The sequence below is a fragment of the Crotalus tigris genome, unplaced genomic scaffold (assembly GCF_016545835.1).
Source record: "Crotalus tigris isolate CLP2741 ecotype Arizona unplaced genomic scaffold, ASM1654583v1 scf7180000024400.591365, whole genome shotgun sequence".
Classification (NCBI taxonomy): domain Eukaryota; kingdom Metazoa; phylum Chordata; class Lepidosauria; order Squamata; family Viperidae; genus Crotalus; species Crotalus tigris.
In genome coordinates, this window is record NW_024100568.1 from 24,464 (window position 1) to 37,688 (window position 13,225).

The 13,225-nt window shown below is 39.7% G+C and overlaps 1 protein-coding gene across 4 annotated transcripts in view; it reads left to right on the top strand.

Annotated features, from left to right (window-relative positions):
* The first annotated feature begins 756 nt into the window (after positions 1-756).
* Positions 757-13,225, top strand: part of FSTL5 (follistatin like 5) — a 353,800-nt gene continuing 341,331 nt past the window's right edge. For all 4 annotated transcript variants that reach the window (XM_039329531.1, XM_039329533.1, XM_039329532.1 and 1 more), the window contains exon 1: positions 757-918. In XM_039329531.1, the coding sequence (XP_039185465.1) occupies positions 796-918 (123 nt within the window). In that variant the 5' untranslated portion in view covers positions 757-795. The remainder of the gene's footprint in view (positions 919-13,225) is intronic.

The following is a 13,225-nucleotide window of genomic DNA, read 5'->3' on the forward strand; positions in this document are numbered from 1 at the left end:
TAACATACTATTCCAACAAATGTGTGGATTGGTTGTTTTTTTAAAAAATCTAATTATTGATTCCAATATTTTGGTCTATAGTTCAGAGCCAAATTTCTTCCTCCCTTTTTGACAACACCACCAGAAGTTAAAATATGTGCTCTTGTCTGGAAAGACAAAGAACTCTGGCACTTTAAATCTAAAGCAGCTATTTCCACTGAAACTTCATGATCTTAGAAAATTCATTTTTCTCCCATAGATGAGCTTCCTCTTAAGAGCTCCAAAGCAGCAGCTTGTTTGACAGGGAAATCTCTTATATTCTTTACTAAATATCTGTAATGTCTTCCATCAGTAATAATGGGGAAAATTACCACAAAATGATATGATTATAAATAAAAGAAGTTGTGCTATTATCTATTTTTTTGATCCCTTGAATATTTTCTATATTTCTCTTTGCTGTTCATGTCTTTCATTGGTTGGTTCACTGGTTTCTGGTGATTATGTTGGTTTACTTTTATTTTTTTTAGTTTTTATAAGATATAGATTCTGAATATTGATTAGAAGGTATGTGGTATCATGTATACCTGTTATATAAGATCCCAATTTCTTGAAAAAAAAATTCCTAAACAAAACCACAAACAAAATAAGTTGGAAGGGTGTGGGGAAAGTATATTCTTAGTGACTGCATTATTGTTTATTAATATTTATTCAATGGAAGATGCGTCATTCAACTTAAAATAATTATTTGCTTATTTGTTATATGTGATTCTAATAATAACAATTTATTTTCTCCTTTAGGAAGAAAATATTGAAAGTATGTTGATGTGGTGGACAATTGTTTCTTCTCTTGGATGCATTTTATTGAATGCAAAAGGATGGCCAGTAAAAGAAGGACATGACCTCAGATCATTTCAAGCTCTTATGCGATTACGCCACAAGGTATTGCTAATGCATCAAAATTATTGGCTTTGGAAATTTAAATTTTATTCTTGTAAATGGTAAAAAATATATTATTTGAGAATATCACATACATTTCACATTGACTCCTGTTTAACATAATAAAATGGGAGGGTACTTCTTAGAAAACCACACTGTGTTTCACATCATATGAATGTTTTCTTAAAATGCATTTTATCTCTGTATTAAAAGTAGAAAAATGAAGAGATTGTGCAAACCTTTTTTTAAAATTACTTTTACCTTCAGTACATGTAAGGACTTAGTACTTGTACTTAAAAAAATGTGAATGTATTCTTCCATCATTCTTCTATAATTACAAGAAAGAAAAATATCACATTTCCAGATTCATTTCTTGAAAAAAAATTTCCTAAACAAAACCACAAACAAAATAAGTTGGAAGGGTGTGGGGAAAGTATAATATATTAGAAGAATAGGATTATATGAAGTGAAGAAACATCATTGGGGCTCATAATTTAACTGAAGTCAAAATATGAATGAGCAAGGATGAATCCTCCAAATTCTTAAGTGTGTAAATATTAGTATAATTGCAACTGATTTGTATTAATTGAGAATAATTTCTATTTATAAAACTGTCATCCTGTCTTTTTTCATCTTGTGGAATGAACAAAGAACATATATTTTGTTATACAAAAATCTTACATATTATATAACTTTGGGCTGACAACTACCCTAGGAGGTTTAGAAACATTTAATTGTCAACACACTTTGAACATAAAGCAAATAATACATACATACCTGCATTCTTACTATATACCTTGGAAATGTATTTGTCATGATAACACAGTAGAGAATTATCAATTTATCTTCTATGTAGAAATGATCCTGATCAGTTAACTTCTAGAACTTAAAAATGTAATAAACTACAGAGATGCAGTTAATTTTAATATTCAGTGGATCATATTAAATGTAGATTATATGCATAATCATGTAAGATTTCAGTACAATGAGATTCTAAATGCTAGAGTCAGCTCTTGCATTCGCTTGTGCCCTACTGGTAAAATAGAAATTACAAGATGGAAAAGATACAGTAGAATGAATATATATTTAATATTTTTATGTATTTTTTAAAAATGGCACAACTAATATAAAATGTTCCTTTTTTTAAACAAAATGAAGAAAAAAATATGTAGAAAAATTAGAAGTTTCAAATTATTAATTTGGGAAGGCTATGGCTATTGGGTTATAGCTTATCATTTAAAGAGTCACATTAATTGTTTTTAGATGTTTATCCGAACAGTTGCAAACTGAAAACTGTCCCATGACACTTTGTAAATGTTAGTCCTATCTCTTAGTCTTCTCTTCAGGCTGCTTACTCTGTCCATTCAATTCCTGACATCCATGCCTCTCACAGGATTCTGAACAAAATTTCAACTTCCATTCATGTAATATCAGAGAGATCCTATTGGCATTCAAATAACAGCTTTGAATTTAAATTTTCTATTTAATAAAGCTTCCTTCTAAAGCAGGGGTGGGGAACTATGGCCCTTTTATGATTTGTGGATTTTAACATCCAGAATTCCTGAGCCAGCCAACTAAAATTCACAAGTCATAAATGGGCCATAGTTCCCCACCTCTGTTCTAAAGCAGAGGTCCCCAACCTGTGGGGCATCAGGGACAGGTTCTATGGAGAAAACTTTTTCCACAGTCTGGAGAGTGCGTGGTTTTGTTTGCTGCCTACATCCCACAAATGGGACTTTGCTTGTTTGTATGGACTAGTTGCTGGCATGCTGTGGCCCAGTACCGGTCCACGGACCAGAGGTTGGGGACCCCTGTTCTAAAGGATATGTGCTACAATATTTAAAATCAGTACAGATTTCAAAGTATTTAAAGAAACAAAAGGGACAAATAATAAAAATGTTAATAAGAATGATAAAGCTAGTAGGACTAGGGAAATAATCTTCCACAATTCATATTATTGGGGTAGACTTTTCAGGAAAGAAATTTTTGTCCTATTCCAATTAGAAAAATTACCAAGGAGTTTCCTATTTTAGGTGCAGCTGCTGGTATTTCTGGTATGCCCTGTTTCATTTTATAGATACTTTTCCTTCAAATCTTAGTTACTAGACAAGCTGAGATGGAAGGAGGCAATTATTGGGCATCCTAGACTTAAATTTATTTGGTCTTTAAACATTATCTCCAAAATATTAATTTGTGTTTATAAAAAGTTTAGCAATCAGTGCAGCTGTAGTGTAGCACTGCAGGTAAACTATCATTCTATATTTGCAGGTTTCCAAAGATTATTAAAATATAGCCCTAATTATCATGTATTGTTGGAATCCAACTTAGATGTAACTAAGGAATAGAGACTGAACTTAATTAATCATCATGCTAATGTTATCCAGTTATATCTGTCAACCCCATTTAAGTGAAGTTGTTGAGGTTCTCTTCCAATGTTTGAAGTTTGTGCATGCCTGCATGGGGAGAATATGACTGTGACTTAATCCTATCAAAGCAGAGTGGCTGTGACTATTAAAACCACCTGAATCTGGGAATACTCCATCTATAACATATATAATCCCAATTGGATTAGCCAGCCCCACCCAGGCTGGCAAAAAGACATGGTGTAGACCCTGTCAGTCAAGTAATTTTGGCTGGCTGGTTCCAAAAGAGCTTCTTGTGCCATGGCATCTTGCCCCCAATGTGAGATCTGCACCTACCCTTCTGGCCTTCTAAAAGGGTTTGAAACCTGGCTGTGCTCACTAGCCTGGGCCACAATGGGAGAGGTAGTTAATGGTTTAGCCAGATTCCTACCTCTTCCCTGTGCACACTTTGTTCCCTTCCTTTCCATCCTGGTTAATTACATTTTATTTGAATTTTATATATACGGTTCTTAATTATTGTTTTCATATTTTATATGGTATTTTAAACTAGCTAGATAAGCCTTGGTAAGATGTGCAGCATAGATGTTTAATAATAAATAAAAATACACTTGGATGGGTAGCACTTACCCATTTCAGAGTGGTGTGCAATATGGGGATCTTTCTGGACTAATGGCTCCTGCTTAATACAGTATCTTCATGCGGAGCATCAATTGCACCCTTTACTAAATCAGGAGGCACTTCAAACATCACTTACACTATCACCTCACAGCTCAGTTATTGCAATGTCCTCCACATGGGCTTGTCCTTGAAGACCACCTAGAATCTTTAATTGATCCAGAATACAGTGTCATAGGCAGTGAGGTATATGCCTCAGTATGCCCATGTGCCACTTCTGCTTTGAGAGGTGCATTGGTTGTGTAATGGCATGTGAGAATTGCTGTATTAGTTGTATCATAACATTCTGTAAATTAATCATCTTCCTGCTGCTGGTGTTGTAAAACTGCAGCTGCCAGATATTCAGTGTTCCTTGAGAACTGGAGTCCATTCTTGAAATTTCTTTGAAAGGAAGTATGAGACTTGTAAGATTGATGTCGGCACTCCTGAGTATATCAGGAGTATATCAACTTAACTAGATGAGCTAATTCTACTTTAATGTTTTGTGATGGAATAGAAATTTGTGGATAGAAGTTTTGGCAATGTAGAGTTTTCCAAGTCAGAGGTCCAGATTAAGATACTACGTGTTTTGAGCTGGATTGAGAGGGGGAGAAATATTCAGAGTAGCCACATCCTAGAATCTCTTAGGATATATCTAGCAGGTTAGAAGGTTATAACTTTAGCAATATTCTATTCATTTGATATAAGTATTTGAAAGACTAGACTTGATTGGATTTCACTACGTTATCATTGGGCTTGAGCCCGACGTAAGAATATTGCAGGTCTGAAAGTGCATTTTTTTGTCACCACTTTTAACTACTTGGTCAGTTATGACGGGACCTCTCTAAGTTTCTTTTTTTGTTAGGCCACTGAGGAGCGCCTCCTTCTCTTAACTGATTGCTTCCTGTATAGCATTTCTTCCCCTCATTCCTCAAGGTCCTCCACATATTTCATTTCAAATAAGGACCTGGATTTCGAATGCTTTAAGATGTCAGAGGCTTCCTTGAGTTTATGATACTAGGAAAATTTCATATATAACAAATTCATAAAAAGTCCTACTCTCTGGAAATCTGGAATATTCTTTCAAATTGGCTTAGGCATCTACTATCTCAAGTAATTTATGAATAATAGATAATACAGTTGTACTAAAATAATTACATTGGGACGGATGGAAATGATCAATAAAAAGGATGAAAATGATCAGTAAAAATATGTTTTAAAAGCATTGGCTACTGCTGTTGATATAAAATGTAACAGAGAAATTGTACACGACCAATTATTAATCATTCAAAGTTACAGTGCCACTGAAAAAGTGACTTATGATTAGTCTTTGCACTTACAACCATCACAGCATCCCCATAGGATCAAAATTTAGTGCTTGGCAAGTGACATGTATTTACAGTGGTTGCAGATCCCGGAATTACATGACTGCCATTTGCAATCCGTCCCAGGCTGCTTCCGACAGCTGGATTTGTGTAACAATCTTGATGATTTGCTTAATAACTGCAGGGAAAAAGTCATAAAATCAGAATGACTCACTTAATGACTGCATTGCTTAATGATGGAGCTTCCTGTCCCAATTGTGATTATAAGTCAAAGACTACCTGCATTAAATAACTTCCATCTTGCAATTTAAGATTCAATTTGTTTCTGGGCAAATAGACATTCAGATGATCTAAGACAGAGGTCCCCAAACATTTGGGCACCAGGGACCAGTTACGTGAGAGAGGTTTTTCCACGGACTGGAGGGGGCATGGTTTTGTGTGCTGCCTGCATCCCACGGATGGGGCTTTGCTTGCTTGTGTGGACCAGATCTCTAAGAGATCAAGTTTGTTCCATATTTACTCAGCAGCCTAAGACAGGGCATGATCTTAGTTCTAGTCTGCTTGGTTTTGGATTCATTTTAAATTATGGTATTTGGGGTTGTTTTGGGCTTGATGTATAGTATATTTAAAACTGTTATTATACTATTGAATTTTCTATGATTTATACACATAAACTTATAAATTCATGTACATATGAATATTTAAGGCTGAGGATTGATCTAAATTTATAAGGTAAAATGTGATTGAGAGCACAGATATGGATGTATCTAGTATCTGGAATACCTTACAGTAAATCACTTGCATATTTTATTGAAGGGAAAAGAAAGCAACTGCATGAGTTCAAGAAAAGATGTGTTAATATAATTTAGAACAGAAATTTAATGTTACTAACAATAGAAAATTGTATAGTTGGGCTAGAAGTCTTAACCCAAAAAAACCTTTGGAAAAAAACCTGTGTGAATACAATTGATAAAATACTTTTTTGGCTTTGCAAATTATTCTTGCTTTTCCTGAAATAAACTAAAACCGTGAAAGTGTTTATAAGGGCATTTCCATTTGCTTAATAGTTTGAATTGCTAATGGCTTGTTCCAGATCATTTATTAAAACGTTTACCTCCTGAAATAGGTAGAAAGCACTTTTGGCATCTTTCTGAATTGTCTGTTGATGCCACTTAAAGCTTGTGTCAATGCGTAAACATTACTTCAATGAACCAGCACATGCTGTGCGATTTTCAGATTTAAGGGAATGAGTTCAGAATTTCGTTAGAACAGAATACTAAACAGCCAGCAGCAATGGTTTCTTATTTTTTAAATAAATAAATAAATACAGAGCAGTGCTTGATATGGTAATATTTATATATACAATCTTCCTTCCAAGATTTTTTTTTTTAAAAAAAATAAATGTTTAGTATTATTTACTTTTAAACAGACTTCTTTGAACACTTTGACAGCATTCTTTGTGGCCTGAGTTTTCACAAGAAGAGGGTTAAGAATTTGTTTTCCTGCCAAACTAAGACAGATTCTCTATGAATTCTGCTGCAGCACCATCTGTATCATTTGCAAATAATTCCCAGTGCAGTTTAAATCTAAGTCACAATTTCTCCATTTTGTTTCACCATCTGTATATCCCTTATGCATTTAGCTTGGGTCTGTGGAACACATTCAGCCAATCCTTGTTTAGCTTCATCTAGCCAAAAACTAAATTTTGAGAATGTCAGCCAAATAGCAATCACTCTGCTTCAATCTTGAAGTTTCCCATTCTCACAGGGTTTCCAATGCTGTGTGAATGAACAAACAATTGTTTTTCCTTCCATGAGAAAAGAAATAGCAGACAACTCTTCAGTTTACCATTATGCTATTCTGAAGAAGCCCTGTAATGGAAGCCCATTGTGCTATTCCAAACAGCCTCCAAAGTGTATTCTCCAGGCAAAGCGTGAAAATGTAGCATGTCAGCAAACCTGCATTCAGGAGATTGCTCCTGAAGTGGAATGAATGAATGTGTAGTAGTTGGAAAAAAGAACAACTGTCAGCAGATTGCCTAATGCCTGAGAACACCCAATGAAATGCAAGCTTTGTCAGTAAAGGCCTTTGTAGTGAGGAAGCAGAGTTTTCATTCCTATACAACTTACTACCACTGATATCCTGTTAAGTATGATTAACTGGGGCAATGTAATATGAGTGGCAGGGAAAAAAGATCATCACATGATGGGACTCTATAAAATTGGTTTATTCTAAATATTCATCAGCTTTTATAGACTGTGGATACTGTACACATCTTTCTACCGGGTTGTGTTTTCAACAGATGTATTTGTTTAAAAACCTGACTTCTTATTTAATAGTGATGAATTATAAGAAATAGCCATTATAATACCTTTACTAATCTTATTTCTTATTTCATCAATAATTCTTTATAAAATATATGTTTGGATAACACAAAGGAAAGATAATCTCTTTGCTTTCCTATGTGCAACTGAGAAATGAGTTTTACTGATGTTTGAAGGAAATGTCTTCAAAGCAAGAGAGAAGTGTATTTATGATTTGATTGCACACTTGGAGAGAGAGAGAGAGAGAGAGAGAGAGAGAGAGAGAGAGAGAATGTAATTGTACAATGTTGTGGTAGATGGTGACAGCTACTGACAAATTGCTCTCCCTGTTTGTCTCTTTCTATATAAATTAATGATCAGCTGTCCAACAAACCTACTTTGCATTGTACAAACCTTACAACTATTCAAAATAATCAAATACAATAGTTAAAACTTCGGTTCAATGCCTAATATTGAGCACTGTTTGTTAGGGTTGAAATACTTTTTTGAAAAACGTAGGCTTGAACTTAAGTTTTTATTTGATTTTGAACAATGTGGATTTGTTTTAAGTATTTTTTTTTTAAAGAAAATAAATAAAATATTTCTTCCCTGCTAGAGGAAAAGCCAGTTTCTTACAGACAGATTGTGTTGAGTCCTTGGTGGAAAGCAGACACGAGAAGCAGTTGAAGTTCTCAGTTTTCTTTATTCTGCGTTCAGCTTACAAGTAGATGGCTTCAGCAGCTCCCAAAACCTCCCAGCTTCTTATATAGACATTTCCCGGGTAAATGTGATACTTTTCCCGCGCCAGCACCCGCGCATGCGCATGGCGCTGGCGACAGCCTGTCTGGTCCCGGGCAGCTTTGCACCTGCCCGGGACTGCCTGCAAACGCCCAAGCCGTTTGCAAGGCTCGGGACATAACAGATTGTTTTCCCCTTAATATTGGAATAGAAGTCCTGTCAAGCTGTAACTACAACTTTCAGGCTAAATTATTTTACCTTTATTTTCACCAAGAGAGAAGAATTCTCCCTCCTGTTTTTTAAAAGTTTGCTTTCATTTGTAAATAAGTGACTCAGAAATTTAATACATCAATAAAAAGGCTCTCACGAGAATCAATCATTTCTACAAACTCAATGATTGTAGAAAAAATATTAGGTAACTTTGAAAATGAACGCATTTCAAGCATTAGAACAGTGTTTCTCAACCTTGACCATTTTAAGGCATGTGGACTTCAACTCCCAGAATTCCACAGCCAGCATTGCTGGCTGTGGAATTCTGGGAGTTGAAGTCCACAAGCCTTAAAATGGTCAAGGTTGAGAAACACTGCATTAGAACTCTTCCTTTTCTTCTTCTTTTCAATAGCATGAAGTCATAAGTAAAATGCTATGGGCAGATGCTAATTTTATACTTATACTAATTTAAGTTCTTCCTACCTTCTGTTTTCACATAAATAAATGAAATATGCTGTGACTGCAAGGAAATTCATTTTTTTGGTAGCTGATGTGTATATTTTATTTGAAACTATTGAAATTATTCTTTATGCTGCCATAATTCTAAATAAATTATACTCTGAAAAGGAAAATAGAAATATATGTGGGGCAAAATAGAAGACAAGCAGGAAGAAACCTTATAGGAAATTAATTGTGGGGTAGTGCCATTTCCTTTCTTGTTGGTTCAGAATCTAGGAATTGTAATTATTATTATAAGAACATTTTTAAAGATGATATGTGTTATGTCCCGAGCCTTTGCAAACGGCTCGGGCGTTTGCAGGCAGTCCCGGGCAGGTGCAAAGCTGCCCGGGACCAGACAGGCTGTCGCCAGCGCCGTGCGCATGCGCGGGTGCTGGCGCGGGAAAAGTAACCCATTTACCCGGGAGTTGCCTATATAAGAGGCTGCGAGGCGTTTGGGCGAGGCTGAAGCCATCTTCCTGTAAGCTGAACGCTGAATAAAAGAAACTGAGAACTCCAGCTGCTTCTCGTGTCTGTTTTCCCGCCACGGACTCAACACTGGCGACGAAGGTGGGATGCCTTGCACTACCTGGAAAGGAAGAAGTGTAAGCTTACCCAAGGAGTCCTGAGCGGCGGAAGAGGAACGGCGTCGACTCGGCAGCTGCCCGCCATTCCGGTGCGCATTCGGGGGTAGGCTGGCTGATAGACCCGTCTCCTGAAGATCCGAAGATGGCGAAAATCGGAAGGCTTTCAGAATTCGACGTCTCACATCCAGAGCGGTGGGAGTCCTACGTATCCAGAATGGAGAACTACTTCAAGGCAAACCAAGTGAGGAAGATAGCTTGAAGGCTGCCACCCTGCTTTGCGTTTGCGGCCAAGACGCCTTCGAAATCGCAGAAAACCTTGCAGCACCTGTTCCAGTAGAGTCTGTAAGCTACGCAGACCTGAAGAAGCTGCTGAAGGAGCACTTCCACCCCAAGGTGTCCGTTATCTCATGGCGCCACACCTTCGAACAGAGGGATCAACGGTCCGGTGAGTCAGCCAAGGAATACATCGCCGCGTTACGGAAGGCCGCCAAGCCCTGCGAGTTCAAGGACCTCGATCGAGAAGGCATACCAGAGACTTTTCGCTAAGGAAGAATTATCCTTCCAAGACGCCTTAAGGGAAGTCACCGCAGAAGAAGCAGCAGGCGGCGCCGTCAAGAACATGCGGCCGATCAGAAGCATCAGAAGCAGTGCAGAGGGTGCGTCCGTGCACCAGGAAGACGTCCGACGAAACTCCGAGGAGGATCCGGACAAAGAAGTCGACCGTCTACACCCCGCGAAGGAAGAGAACCAGAAGGGAAGCTCTTCGGCTCCGCTCAAGTGCATCGGCTGTGGAGGTCGCCACAGGAGAACCGACTGCAAGTTCCGCTCCGCTACCTGCCGGGCATGCGGCAAACAAGGGCACATTGCAGCTGTGTGTCTGGGCCGACGAAAGGCACAACCCCAAGAAGAACGCCTGAAGGGTACCAGATTCCCCAGCCAGAATAGGGTAGGTTTTTGCGCTTCGCGAAGAAGCATCTGTAGAACAGGCACACACAAGCCCATGAAGAAAAAGCTGTCACTCAACGTGAAGCTACAAGGGGTTCCATTATCTATGGAACTAGACACAGGGTCTGCCCTTTCCATCATTTCATTGCATACATTTAGGAAGATTTGTTCCAGTAGTGGGACTAAGGCCAAGTTAAGGCCTTCTGATATTGTATTAACAGATTTTCAGAACTCAAGAGTGTGTGTTAAGGGGGAGGCCACCCTTAACGTGCAATACAAGAGTTTTGAAGGTCCACTAGACTTATTAGTAGTAGGGGGTGAACGAACGAGTCTCATAGGACTCGATTGGTTTGAGGCCCTGGGGATACACGTCACAGGACTCAACAGCTTACAAACACTCGACCTACAGGAAGTCTGCAAAGAATTTGCAGATGTTTTCAGCCCCCAGCTGGGCACATTCAAAGGACCACCTGTGTCCTTAAAGCTAGACCCCACTGTCACTCCCATTAGGATTAAAGCAAGAAGGGTCCCTTTTGCTTTAAAAAGTAAGATTGACACTGAACTAGACAAACTAATCCAACAGGGAATCCTAGAACCTGTTGATTCCAGCCCGTGGGAGACCCCCATTGTCACGCCTCTAAAGGCAAATGGGGACATTCGCATTTGTGCTGATTACAAATGCACACTCAATAAGGCATTGCAGCAACATGCCTATCCTGTTCCTGTGGTCAGTCACATCCTGGCCTCTCTCAAGGGGGGGCGTGTTTTTGCAAAGCTTGACCTAGCTCAAGCATATCAACAGCTGCCTGTTGATGATGATGCTGCCATAGCTCAGACCATTGTGACCCACAGGGGAGCCTTTAAGGTAAAAAGGCTACAGTTTGGAGTGAATGTCGCTCCTGGGATTTTCCAAAGCGTAATGGAAAACACACTACGAGGTATACCAGGGGTCTGCCCCTACTTTGACGATGTCTTGATTGCAGGAGACTCCACACACATTCTAGCTGAAAGGCTTAGGGCTGTCCTGTTAAGATTCAGGAAATCAGGCCTCAAGCTCAGAAAAGACAAATGCAAGATTGGGGTGCCTTCTACTGAATTTCTGGGATTCAAAATTGATGCTGCTGGGATTCATCCTGCTGAATCCAAACTAACTGCTATTTTAGAAGCACCCAGGCCAAAGTCTAAGGCCGAACTTCAGGCCTTCCTAGGCCTCCTGAATTTCTACAATTCTTTTCTTCCACATAAAGCTAGTGTAGCTGAGCCTCTTCACAGGCTACTAGACAAACAAGCTGTGTGGCTGTGGTCACAAGCACATGAGGCTTGCTTTAAAGAAGTCAAGGCCTTGCTCACTTCTAACAGTGTTCTTGCACATTTCAACGAGTCTCTTCCTGTGTGCATCGCTTGTGATGCATCCCCCTACGGGGTTGGAGCTGTCCTGAGTCACCTCAGGTCTGATGGAACTCAGGTTCCTATTGCATACTACTCCAGAACACTGTCTTCTGCCGAGCGCAACTACGCTCAGATAGACAGGGAGGCTCTGGCTGTTGTTGCTGGAATTAAAAAATTCCACGATTTTCTATATGGCAGGCATTTCACGGTCTTCACTGACCATAAGCCTCTGCTGGGACTGTTTACCACACGTAAGCAGACTCCCCACATCATTTCCCCTAGAATGCTTAGGTGGTCTATTTTTTGTCTGCATATGATTTTTCATTACTCCACAAGCCTGGGAAAGAAATGGGCCATGCTGATGGCCTCAGTAGGTTGCCCCTGCCAGTAGTAGAAGCTGACCCTGCGCCAGCTGTCAACATTCTATCAATCCAAGCCTTGCCCGAGCTCCCTCTTAGTGCCAGGGATGTTACCGCTGAAACAGGTACAGATCACACACTTTCACGTGTCCGCTCCTGGGTCCTGTCCGGGTGGCCTGAGCACTGCCCTAGTCCTGAGTTTCAGAGTTTCTGGTCCAAAAGGAACGAACTGTCCCTTTCTCAGGGTTGTCTGCTTTGGGGAAACAGAGTTGTCATTCCCTGCTTTAGATAAAGATATTGAGGCTAAGGTACACGCATGCCACCTGTGCCAACGATCTCGCCCAGAGATGCCCCAAGCTCCTGTGCATAGATGGGAGGAAACACAGTCCCCATGGTCTAGGGTGCACAGTGACTACGCTGGGCCCTTTCAGGGCCAGTTATTCTTGGTCCTTGTTGACAGCCATTCAAAATGGCTTGAGGTTGTGCCTGTCTCATCCACCACCACTGCAAAGACTATTCAGGTACTGAGGGGGATTTTTGCTGCACACGGGCTGCCAGATGTCATTGTGTCCGACAACGGCCCTCAATTCACCTCCTCCGAATTCCAAGCTTTCTTACAGGCAAACCTGATTCGTCATGCCACGTCTGCGCCTTTTCACCCGTCCACCAACGGTATGGCTGAACGCATGGTGCGCATCGCAAAGGACGCCTTGAAGAGACTCACCTACGGGGACTGGCATCACAGGTTGGCTGACTTTCTCCTTTCTTATCGCACCACACCGTCCACTTCTACAGGGAGAAGTCCAGCTGAACTTCGTTGGGGGCGCCAACTTACTACTAGACTTGACCGGTTGCATCCGGACAGACTGCCTTCATCTACCTCACATCCTAGGGCACCTAGACAACTACTTGTGGGTGCCCCGGTTTGGGCTCGCAATT